The sequence below is a fragment of the Notothenia rossii genome, assembly GCF_949606895.1.
Source record: "Notothenia rossii genome assembly, chromosome: 6".
NCBI classification, from domain to species: domain Eukaryota; kingdom Metazoa; phylum Chordata; class Actinopteri; order Perciformes; family Nototheniidae; genus Notothenia; species Notothenia rossii.
Window position 1 is genome coordinate 78,473,926 of NC_136909.1, and position 13,074 is coordinate 78,486,999.

At 40.1% G+C, this 13,074-nt stretch overlaps 1 protein-coding gene across 5 annotated transcripts in view; it reads right to left on the reverse strand.

Annotated features, from left to right (window-relative positions):
• Window positions 1-13,074, reverse strand: part of grid1a (glutamate receptor, ionotropic, delta 1a) — a 206,880-nt gene that overhangs the window by 38,060 nt on the left and 155,746 nt on the right. For all 5 annotated transcript variants that reach the window (XM_079687302.1, XM_079687301.1, XM_079687303.1 and 2 more), the window contains exon 5: window positions 7,375-7,428. In XM_079687302.1, the coding sequence (XP_079543428.1) occupies window positions 7,375-7,428 (54 nt within the window). The remainder of the gene's footprint in view (window positions 1-7,374; window positions 7,429-13,074) is intronic.

A 13,074-nucleotide genomic window follows, 5' to 3' on the forward strand; every position in this document is an offset into this window, starting at 1 on the left:
AGCACAAACATAAATGTGTCTTCAGTTCAGGTGTAAAGCAGCTTGGTACTGTAGGTAACACACACACATTTCTGAAAGGGTACAAACAGCACGGCCATGTTTCAATGACAACCAACGACCAAGACATTCACAAATCAAGTTGATATGACAGATTATCCTCTTTGTGCTGCTTAGTCAATGTCATTAATCTTTCACTCGAAATAAATAAAAAAGATTACCGGTAATGATGACAGGGATTTAATTAGAAGTTAAGGTGCTTTTAGAAGCTGCAGGCAACTACATTGAGGAGTAATGGGAGTCAGGGAAGAAGAGCAAAGCACAGTGCGTATGACATTAATTTGAGCTGTACTTGGCTATACAAAGTATTTTTGTATTTATGGGCTTTAGTGTATTGTTGAGAAAAAACTAATTAGTTAGGCATAAAATAACAAAATGATTACGTTATTATCCAGCTGATAAAAAATAAAACATTAATGAATTAACACAAGGCACAAGCCTCCAGTGAGTTGTGATACTCTGACCTAAATTATCTTAGTATACGCTGATATAAAATCATCAAACAATAGACATGATAATTGTAAATGATGCAACATTGAAGTGTTTTGCAATTAAACCGATACCATCCCATTCAGGCAGAGCTGCATTGTTAAAAATCTCTCATTATAAACTATTGTACCTGGAATCAAAAAGAATACTGCATACCACAAAGAGAGCAGAGACTGGATAATTACTTGTTTTTTGCAGCGTGAGGACAAATACAGCACTTCATTCATGTGAAAAACCATGTAGGAGGCACTGCTGTTATATTGAGTATTAAAAACATGTCGTACATCCATCACCAATTTGCAGTATTTAACAAATGTATGTTGGCTTGAATAATGACTATCATTAAATATATTTAAAACGTTTCTACTAGAGCTATTACATGTTCAACGACACTGCATACCTAAATACAATTATCCTTTAACTGTACAGCATGCATCAAGTATTTCTTTAAAAGCACGAGGATCTGCAATTAAATGTTAAGTCTACATATATAATGAATTTCGATCTATAGTACAAGGATAATAACGTTAACATTATCATTAAAGAGACCTGCATTAGCAGCGGCTCTTCAGTCACTATGATCGTTTAATCATCAAACTTGTACATTATGGAAAATGATTATTAATATAGGCTTTTATTGGACTTTATAAATGATACTGTCAAGCACTGCCATTAAAAACTGCATATTAAAGTAAGCTGATTGTGACAGGGGATGGAGTTCCTGTTTGCAATGACATGAGCGAATAAAAAGGCAACCAAAGTAGCATGTAGTTTGATGAAATTAGATGTGTTACTATGTTTCCTTAAAACATTGGCATTTAGTGAATTATATGGAAGTTCATCTGTTTAACTCCACTTCTAAATAGAGAAGAAAACATAGGATGGCTGCTGACAGGTCATTGTTGCCTCAAATGAATGGACTTCAAAATGAAACTGAAAGGAAGGGAAGACCTATTGCATTTGATTTGAGCAGGAGGAAATGGATCTCAATTTTGCATTATGTGATGGGCATCGACCTAACCATAGTTTTATCGTCGACCATCTCTGTGCAAGGCTGTTTGTTTAGAGGTTCTTAATCCAGCTTTAGTGCAACAACATGGACACTGATGTAAAACAACACTGTGACTGCTAACACTTTAGATGATATAGATTATATAACTAGTGCAGGACATCTCTAATGCAAGTTGAAATTGCATGTAAAGTATTACAATAACTAATAATTGCACTATTTTTAAAGTACAAGTGCAAGTCATCATATTATTCCCATTATTATGAGTATAGTGAGCTATCTATATTTGAATAGGTGTTTAGATTTGCATTGCTATGATGGAGCATGCATCCTAGAGCAGTAGTGGTCCTTATTCAATGAAACAAGCTGTGTGTGAATTGGATTGCCCACCTCATAACCTCAGTGACATAAAACGACTGCAACTGCTGTAACATTTAGATAAGGTGGTTAGTGCAGGGAGTAGCCTGTCTGGGGTCCTTTAGATTTATGACCATGAAGCAGGATGTCTCCTGTGGTCACCCTTTGTGGGTTAGTACATCATCTTTTGACATCTGAATTGGATTTCTGCATAGATTCTCATTTTGGTTAATGGTTCAAAAGATCCGAACAGCAAGGCCAAAGATTTTGATGAATGCATATATGCTTATACAGTACTTTGAGTAATCAATAAGCTGATTGAAAAATGAAATATTTCTTATTCTCGTAAGTAATCCACCATCATTTCCCATAGTCTGGTGTGGCAGAGATTGCGTCAGAACAAAAGGAGTTCCATCTCAGTTGCTTGATGGGCAGTTACCCAATACATCAGTCATATCGCGACTGTCCTCCTCAACTCTTTCTGTCAGAGCAGGCACAGCCACCTAATCCATCAAACATTCTGGGGTGTCAGCGTCCTGCCTTTGAAGAGAAAAAAAACAAAAACAAATTCTCCCAATCCATCTGAGTCCACTAGACAGTGTCAGAGGCAGACACCCTTCTGTGTGCCAGCAGCTGCAGCACCCTGGCAGTGGGTGGTGAGGGGGAATGTACATCCCCATGTCCTCCTGCTCACGTCAAGCCACACCATACATTTCAAAGCTTTTACTCTCTAAATATTATGTTGGTCATTCGTGTGTTGAACAAGTTTCATATCCTGCAGGCTTGTGAATTGTGTGCCATTCAAACCCACTCCTTTGGCTTTAAATTGCATTCGAGTCAAACTAAAATGTTTGCAACTGAAGTAAAAGTTGATGGTTTTTTAACTAAGAAATTGTGTTTTCATTACAAAGGCTTTAAAAACACATTTTACAAATGTTCTGGCCCTGGAATAAGACATCACTTGAGACCAGTTGTGGAATCTGATAAATACTGAAATGCATTATTGAAATACTTTTTGATTTGCCCACACTGGGGATTGAAGGTCAAGCTAATTCCTTGTATGTGTAAACCTACTTGGCAGTAAACATGATTCGGTGATGTCAGTTTACTAAACAGCAGTAGTACAGCAATGTGTGATCGACAGCAGCTTCATCTCAGATATTGAAGTTACTTTCTATGCATGTGTCATCCAGTCCGTCACACCTTATTGTTTCCTGACTAGTGAATATACTCACTTGTCACCATAATCCCTCCTCTCTATCCATTACACTCTGTGCTCTTATCACATTTCTACTTTGACAGCTACATTCATTGTGCCACATGTTGCTGCTGGTGGCAGATTAGCATAGCATTGTGGTGAGAGTTGAATACAATGTGAGCCCTCACTGACTGTGTGGGGTATGAAGGCTGGCGGGAGTCTTTGGAGAGCAGACGGTGTGAACAGGCAGCAGTGAGGTTCAAGGACACCTGGTTAAAATGACTGTCACGACTCAGTCATGACCACACAGCTTAAAAGAGCCAACTGTGCACAGGGACTCTCGACACATGGGCAAAAGGTAACATGGAAATCTGTTCTCTCCCTGCAGGGTTCTGTGATACAGCTGGACTGCGTCTGATCAGGCTAACAGGATTTCCCTTGGATGCATGAAAAACTCTCTGGAATATATTTGTTGTGTAGTAAGGAAACATAATTCACAGCTGCTCCCAAAAAACAAACATTAATAGCTGTTGCAAGTAAAAAAACAGAACAGAAAAGATTGTAAAATATAAATATCTGAAAGTGTCATTCTGACTATCACTGTGTTAGTCTTTCATCTGACGTTTTGAATTCATTTAAAAGCTTTTTGTACATTCTTTGTGTGACCAGCCATGTAAGGAGCTTCTCAGGAATCAAATCACAGGCTAATGGAAACAAGTTGGTTTCCTTTAAATCTCCTTCCCTGTGAGAGATCAGCAAGACGGGAATTAATCATTTGCTTTCACACATATGCCCAGATTCAATTTACATGGTGACTGTTGAAAGAAGTATAACAGTCTTGATGAATAAAAAACGATTCAACAAAAGAAAGGAAGTTGCTCAAGTTTTCAGGTTTCTTTTTTCCTCTTTACTCGGGGCCAACGCCAGCATGAGTAGCAATTTAATTTTCTAGTTAGCTATTTGAACAGCTATGTCTTATTTTCTCCTTTCAAGGCAATTTTCAGTGCAGTTTATCTCTGGTGATGGATTGAAAGGAAATGAAACAGAGAAAGGTCGACTATCGCCAGTAGCACTCACCTCCATCATAATGAAGTGCTTTGAGCGGTTAGTCAAAACCATCATCACCTCCTCCCTCCCTGACTCTCTGGACCCCCTGCAGTTTGCCTACAGAGCAAACAGGTCCACAGACGACGCCATAGCCCTCACCATCCACACTGCCCTCTCACACCTGGACCAGAGGAACACATATGTGAGAATTCTGTTCATTGATTACAGTTCAGCCTTCTACACCATTGTTCCCTCCAAGCTGGTCATCAAGCTCAGAGACCTCGGGCTCAACAGCGCCCTCTGTGGCTGGATCCTGAACTTCCTGACGGGCAGACCCCAGGCAGTGCGGGTGGGAAACATCACATCCTCCACCCTGATCCTCTCAACACCGGAGCCCCTCAAGGCTGCGTGCTCAGCCCTCTCCTCTACTCCGAGGCCGTTTCTCAATCGCGAGGAAACTGGCTTCCAAGCCAATATTTCAAGGATACTACGTCATCGAGTGCCGCCGAAGGACTGTTCCAATCTCCAGCATACTTGGAATTCCACCGAGGCCGCGTCCTTGGTTTGTGGGTAATTTCGAGGCTGCACATGGGTAGACTTCGCGTCCTTCAAATCCCCACAATGCTTTGCGCACGGACCAATTTCCCCAAATCTGTGGCGGAAAATGTAAGGCGGGGCCTCTCATATGACGCACACCTGCACACTTGCTAGCCTGTTCCACTCTTTGTTTCCCAAATGCCAGAAAGGACTCTTGCCTAGCTTCTGAAGGAAGTGACTCGGAAGACATGTGCTACCAAGCAAGCGTCCTCGCGATTGAGAAACGGCCCCTGTTCACTCACGACTGCGTGGCCACACACAGCTCCAACACCATTGTGAAGTTTGCTGACGACACGACCGTCATCGGCCAGATCACCGACGGCAACGAGACGGCATACAGAGAGGAGGTCGAAAATCTGACATCTTGGTGCCAGGATAACAACCTCCATCTCAACGTCAGCAAAACCAAGGAGCTGATTATGGATTACAGGAAGCAGCAGAGAGAGGGTCCCGCCCCCATCGCCATCAATGGGACTACGGTGGAGAGAGTCAGCAGCTTCAGGTTCCTCGGTGTCCACATCACTGAGGACCTGACATGGACTTTTCACACCACCAGCATCACCAAGAAAGCTCGACAGCGGCTCTTCTTCCTCCACAGGCTGAGGAGGTTCAACATGGACTCCAGGATACTCTGCAACTTCTACAGGTGCACCATAGAGAGTATCCTGACTGGCTGCATCACAGCCTGGTACGGCAGAAGGTGGTGAAAACTGCACAGAACATCACCAGGACGGAGCTACCATCCATGGAGGAACTTTACTCCCAGCTCCTCAGGAAGAAATCCCTCCGGATTATAAAAGACCCCCATCACCCCAGCCACAAACTGTCCTGTCTGCTGCCGTCTGGCAGGCGGTACCGCAACATCCGGACTAAAACCACCAGATTCAGAGACAGTTTCATTCTACATGCAATAAAACTGCTAAACACCTGAACTTTGAAACAACATCTGTTAAACACCTGAAATGTTGAAACAACATCCACAAAATTCATCTGGCTGCTACTTAGAAATTATATATCTTATATATTGCATATAGACTCCTATTGCACTATTTTTATATGTATTTAATATTTACTTGCACTGTATTGTTCTGTTTATCTGTTTTATTGTGTTGCACTGCTGGAGTGAGCCTGTGACCTAAGATTTTCATCGTCATAACTACACTGTAGCTATGTTCGTATGACAAATAAAAAACCTTGGAAAGGATCATCAAAAATGAGGGTATTTGTTTCATATTTCAAAGATATAACCAGGCAAGCTTATGTATTCCCCTTTAAATGTGTAACCACGAGAAATAACTCCACAGTAAGCCACATCACACCAACAATTAAGGGAGCGCAAGATAAATTAACATGCCATTAGTTCATATGTTCCCAGAGTCTGATGCAATTAGAGCTAATGTCTTGCTAGAAGTCTGTTCTAATTGACTGAGAGGTGAATACTGTCAAAGAAAATAATGACAGTCCCTATCTTATTATCGTGTTTGACACTCCTTTATTTTTAGGAAACGTATCAACGAAATAATATGACTCAAGGTGCCAGACATTAAAGTTTCATAGAAATTGCGGTCTCATTAGCTGTTGATTTTGAATACTTTAGTTATGTGTGTACTGAAATGCGGGGTGAAAATGATTAGGAAGTTATTCTATAAAGGCTCATTACGATCAACAATGAGGTCATTTACAGTAGGCTTCCATATACCAGAAGGTTTTCAACACATTGACACTTTTGAAAATCATTAATGAAACATACTACAACAAAATGACTAAATAAAGAATACAAATAAATGAATTACTTTTTATTTGAAGTCCAATGTGTGTTGTATTTAGTATGTGTTTCAACCTTCTGTATCAAGGGATAGAGAAGCTGCTTCTAAGAAATACAAAAGCCAATTAATGAATGTATGTTGCTTATAAGACATGGCTTTCTATATATATATATATATATATATATATATATATATACACTGCAGCATACTGTATACTCATTATTCATAATCCATGCATTACCGATCAATATGTGTCATGTTTCGGATGTTGAACATATGCTCAGATGTTTGTATAAGGAGATGACATTTAAATACGTGTGTTTGTGCGTGTTTGTTCGACAGAAAGTGTCTTATATTCCAGGTTAAATAAAGTCTGTGAAACCTTTTATCTAATGTATTTCACCCACTGCTTTTAGTATTGTGAACAATCCTGTGTCTCCGCTCTTATTTCCAAATCAAATTGAATCTATGAAAATGCAGCGCTGAGGCACTAAAGCTAAAGGCAGAGTCCACTGTTCTGTATTCACAAAGTGCACCTGGATTTTGTGCTGTTACAGCCACTTTAGAAACCCATTTCGGTCAATGTCAGACATACGCGTAAAGGGGAGGGGGCGCACTTGCCTTAACGGTATAGGAAGGGCAATTATACAATATCAAATAAAGGCCCAGTCCATCAGTCAGCCAATATAGTATAAAAGCATAAGATGTGCTGCTTATTTATATGAATGTGAACACATGCAAAAGTTTTCATGTGTTTGTGTGTGCCTTGGCAGCATGTGAGACCTTGTTGACAGAGACAAAGTGAGGTCTGTATTCACTCAGGTGCATACAAGTGTGGTTGTGTTTGGCCTCACCTCATTGGCATAGACCCAGTGACTGTCCTTGGACGCCAGGTTGGTTTCCACAGCCTGCATTGAAAAAAATAACAAGGGGAAGCGAGGGGAAAGAGAAAAGGACATTTGAGAAAACCTTGAGTGTAATTCATTGAAATCTTACAGCATGTTAATCACTCCAAGTATCTTTAGAGCTGATTCAGAGATGTCTTGAAGCTATATAAAAGCTGTAAGTTACATTTGATGGTAGAATGAACCTTGAGAAAAATTGCGCAAACTATGCACAATGCTGTAGTACATAATACTCCGTTGGCCATTTTCAGAGATTTTGAAAGTGAAAATGTGGAACCAAAATAAATTGATGCCAGTGTTGGATAAAACAAATCTGTTACCTGTCAGAATCTGGCAGTAGAGAGTCAACTGCAGAAATACTGATTACTAATTATTACTATGAGAAAAGGCTCTGTAGTGACACAGCACAGAATTGTTTAACAGTGCGACTATTACGATTCTGAAACTTCAGGAACACCGGTAAGAACAACTTCATTCTCAGACCAATGCATTTTGGCTTGAGACAGGTTATCCAAGGACAACGTCTGACATTGAAGTCGTGTGTTGCTAGAAATTTGAGCTCTTCAATTTGAATATGTCACACTGAGAAGAGAAGCTGTGCATCCCCCCGATTATATATAACAGTGTTTTGTCATTTACATGACATTTAGATATGAGTTTTCAGGAGAAATTGAACTGCAATTTGGTAACTTAAGTGCATGTAAATGAACTGGGTGACCTGAAACCTCTCAGTGCAGGTGGAAATTACCCTCCATAAACCCTCCATCTCATTATGAAGTTCCTATACCTGTCACGAGACTGCACACATTTGACATCTGTCATGCTTAACATCTTAATGCATGCCCTCTCCAGCAAATTACTAACATTAGTATCTAAATGAATCCCTTCTATGCAAAGCAATGAAGACTGATGTCTCAAATATGAAATACGGCATTTTTACTCAACAACACTACTCTCATCAATATTAGCTGGTGCAGAGCTATGCACCAAAAGCTACCAATCAATCCTGTAACCTCGGAAGAACCATGATTTGATTCGAATGCTCCTTTCTTTGCCAGATTGAGCTCGTCAAAGTGCAAGAGAACCAAACCAGTGCAACAATAATATTTACCTCAACAGTTGAAATACCACGTCTCGTTCTAAAAGAGCAACATTAACTGTTGCACAAAAAATGGTTTATTACATGGTGGGCTTTTTTTTACCAGTGAAACCACTCTTTAAGTAATATTGAGACCAAAAGGGTCCAGTTTAGCATTCAAATCAGATTGGTTTATTTATACTTCAAGAAACACGCGATATTTCAAATTAAGCTACTGTATAAAGAGACTACTCACAAGGCTGTAAAGTACAGCACTGCATATCGGCCTAATTACATTTAAATGTGATAAAGGCAGAGAACAAATGAAATATTTCAATACTATGTCACACAACAAAGCACTGGAGGGCCTGTGTATGAAATGTGTGTCTTTGTGTCAGTGTGTGCGATTGCTTGCAGGTGTGGAACAAAGCAAAATTCTGAGAAAGATGAAGCGCACAATGCTCAACGAAGAGCCTTAGGGATCACTTTAGGCATAAGGTGAACAAAAAGAAAGCAGAAGCAGAGAGACGAAAGGGAGCTCTGCGTGGGCGCGGGGAACATGTGCGAGTGTTTCTGAAGGTGAATCATGAACAGTGTTATTTTGGTAGAATCTAGATATTTTAAGTATATTTTCTTCCATGGAATCATAATTGTATTACCATGTTTGATTTGAATCATTTCAGTTAAAAATGTCGAGTTCTCAGTGCCTCGTGCAAAATAATATAATCCGTTTACAGATAGCGCAGGGCAGATTTTTCACACGGATAATTACATTAGCCCTTGAATCATCCTTGAGTAACACGATAGGACGGTTTACTTTGGCAAGAGATACATCTCGACACATCTCTTTCAGCAATTCAGCATTACCCTTTTAAATAAACAAACAAAAGATCCCAAGCAGCTTCCTGGTATTTGATTGATTAGAAAATACCCACAAAATACTTTAATTTGTGAGTGACACATTCATTTCAATATTTATGATTTCTCTCTGGACCTGAACTAAAACCTAACAGTGAGAACCATTGTCTGCCTTGAGGAACAACCTTGACATTCAGGCGAGATGACAGGTCCTTGAACTGTATTCATTGTTCCAGACTAAATCTGTCGGATGCCATAATGGTAAGAAAACAAAGCCAAGTACCATAGTATGGGTTAGTTGATGCGTACCAGCTGGGATGCAGTGTTTTGTGGAAGCCCCGGGCACAACAAACCCTCCACTTGAGAGGCTCAGCCCTAGTTCACAGCACAACTGAACACTTGAGACACTCTAGAAATAAAGCCTTAGTTAATCTAAATAATATTGTTCCCCCCCCGCATGGATGTGACAAAACCATTATTGTTATACTGAAGTGTTTGAGAGCTGCTATTGCAGACTCAAATCTGTGCTGCATTTACAGCTTAGCACCGTGATGTCACTCATTGTTAGTCACCTTTGCCATTTTCTCCAACATCAATATATGAAGGCAAAAGGTGAGGACAATTACCCTTTTTAGATTCATGGGAATTTAAATATACTGCATGCAACAGAACACTAATTTGAGTCTTAACATTCATGACTGGTTTTATTTCGTCAGTAATTGTGATTGGCCCCAGATTAATTTTCTTCATTCAAAGTGAGACACATTATTTTAATTGAAAAGTGCCTGGGTGCTGAGGTCTCAGAAAAAATCACAAACACGCCGTGCATACAGTATATTACTTCAGCAAGTTGCTAATAAGGATTCAGAACTTGCAGTTCTTAAATACAAAGGCCCCATATGTCTCCGTACAATTCTTCTCCGTACATTATGTTGACTAATAAGCCCTTTCCAAATCACATAAAGTAGTTTTTCAGCTAAACTAAGAAAGGTTTTCCCCCTTTTTCTTAAAATATAAGACACCAAAGCCTTATAAATCAATTGGAGACCTTAAATGCTATCGACATCCAGGCAGAGTAATTTTGGCTTTGTGTGTTTTCTTCTTTTCCATTCACTTCAGGAAATGATGTAACAGTGAAACTCTGGAGAGCAATGTGGTTTTGGAGACGGCAACACAGACAAGAGCCTGGAGTGACATGTGAGGAATATTCTATACTGTTGATACAGCCAAAGCCGGGCGACAGTAAGATCTCCAATCAGAGAGGCATAGTACCCCAGGCATGTTCTTATACAGTAGCAATGCAACAAAGGCGGCCACAGAATGCCAACTCCAATTTAAAACTGTGACAGCCAGAGAGGGATTGAGAGGAATTGCAAAGATGTGAAAATAGGTAGGGGGAGGTAAAGGCAATTCTAAGACGGCTGAGGATGATTTGCATGCATGTGTGGGTTAACACGCAGTATTGTAAACTCATTAAATATCATTATTTGTCCAAGTGCAAAACCGTAAAGCAAGTTTTGATTGTAAGTGTATTCGTCACACCTACAGTATATAGCTAAAAGTGTTCCCTTTAATACAACATTCCTGAATCAAGGCTACTTTCCCAAAAGTCAAATTGTTTCATTTCAGTTGACATTGTTTTAAAGAGGCACATTTGATTTGAATTGCTGAATAACTCTAAAACTTTTCTCTGAAAAATTGTTCTAACAACAACATAAACATACGGTATATGAACATTGTTTACGTCATTAACAACTTTCTAATTTGTTCACATCACAGTGTACAGATCTTGCAAGTGAAGCGAATCCCCGCCCTGCAGCTCACAGTTTAAATAATGATCTTAAATCAATGTGTCTTCAAAATGGTATAGCACCATGGGAAAAGAACAAACACCCAACCTCCTAGCTAGATACAAAACGTTGTGCATTTGCTGTTCCCTAATGATCTTGCGAATCACAATTTCTGATTTAATTGTAAAACAGGATGTTTTGATTAACTTTAAACCAACAAAGATTTGCTCATTAAAATGTACCATTAGTTTCAGTCTAGCAATCTTTACCACTCATTGTCTCTAAATGTCTTCATTTCTACCTACCTACACATATGCAGTGCGTAGTGTGAATGTGAATCTACATCGATTCAGGGCCGCTCCTCCCTACAGGCCAATCACGCAGGCTGCATGGGCCCCGGCCCAGAGGGCCTCTGCTGCTGTGGGCAGTTCTCCGCGCGCAGTTCTCCACGCGCAGTTCTCCGCGCGCAGTTCTCCGCGCGCAGTTCTCCGCGCGCAGTTCTCCGCGCACCCCCCGCTGACACGCGAGAGTGAGAGGTGACAAGGGGAGGGGGGGGGGGGGGGGGGCTCATCTCACAATGTCGCTTGGGGCTGGCTCTGGGTAGATTAATTGATATCTCTAATAACATGCTCAGACTGTCATTTACAACAATGCCTGAAACCATAACATTACATTTGCAGTCTCGATATGAGCAGTAAACAAGAGTTAAGCTTACATGTAATGCTTATAGGCCACTGGTTGCTGAAGCCAAACCGAATAATGGCAAATACTCAGTTCAGAGGTGTGCACAGACCCAGAAAATGAGGTAAACATGGCTCAGTCTGCAGTGTTTGAGAACTAAAACTACACGGGCTTGAAGGTTTTCCAGAATAACTGCCTCATTTACTATTGTTTGTGTGGTTTTCTGATGCAGCATTAAATACGATTGGGGATATAATTATTTGTTGTCACACATTTACCATTGAAACCATTCTACTGAATTATACTAGTATTGCAGTGCAGTGTATTGTATCGTTACAAAGTCATTTTTTAAAGTTTTTTGGGTTTGTGATTAGTAGTCTAAATGTTGATTTCATATCTATATATATATATATAGATATGATATATGCAAAGTAAGAGACTAACTGAATCAACTGAGGGAAAGATACAAACCCCTAACAACTATCTGTCCTTCCATCAGTCTTATATACACTAGTGAGGACACTCATGCACTGATTTTCTTGTTAGTGAAACGCTCTCATGATGCAGAGGCTAGTGTGTTTACCCCCCCCCCCCCCCCCCATCTCTCTTAGTGGGTTCAATGATAACAGACTCGCTCCTATTTGAGGCCACGCAACATACTTTTAAGGTCAGCTCTGGGTGCATAGCAACCAAAGGTTTGAAGTGGCGATATTTAAAAGAGTCTTAGTATTCGGCAAGAGGGTTGACAATGAAGGAGGAACACTTTATCTCATCTTAAATGATTTTGTTAATATGTCATTATAACTCAAGGACAAGCAGATCGTCAATGCACTGTGAAAAGCAACACAGTGTTAACCACAAGCTTATTATATACTTACATAACACCAACATAAATTTGGTCTCACTTTTTAACACAATGTAAAAATAAAACGGCAATATTAAACACTGTTCCAGAGAACAGACAATAATGAGGCCAGCACTTCAGTGGCCTTTCACGGAGTCTCAGTATTTGTTCATGATTAAGAAGAGGGTGGACAATGAAAAGATTTTAGAAGCTGTCCAACCTTTCCATGATTTTTCTGAGAGGGGATCTCACAAAGGAGCCAGGCCGGAGTAATGAGGTCTGTCATAAAAGATTCACAATAGTCCCTCTGAACCCAGCCTTGCCACTGTTGCTGTGGAAACACACCTTGAGACTCATAATCTGCTCCATCGACACAGCATTGAACAAAAAGGTGCTAA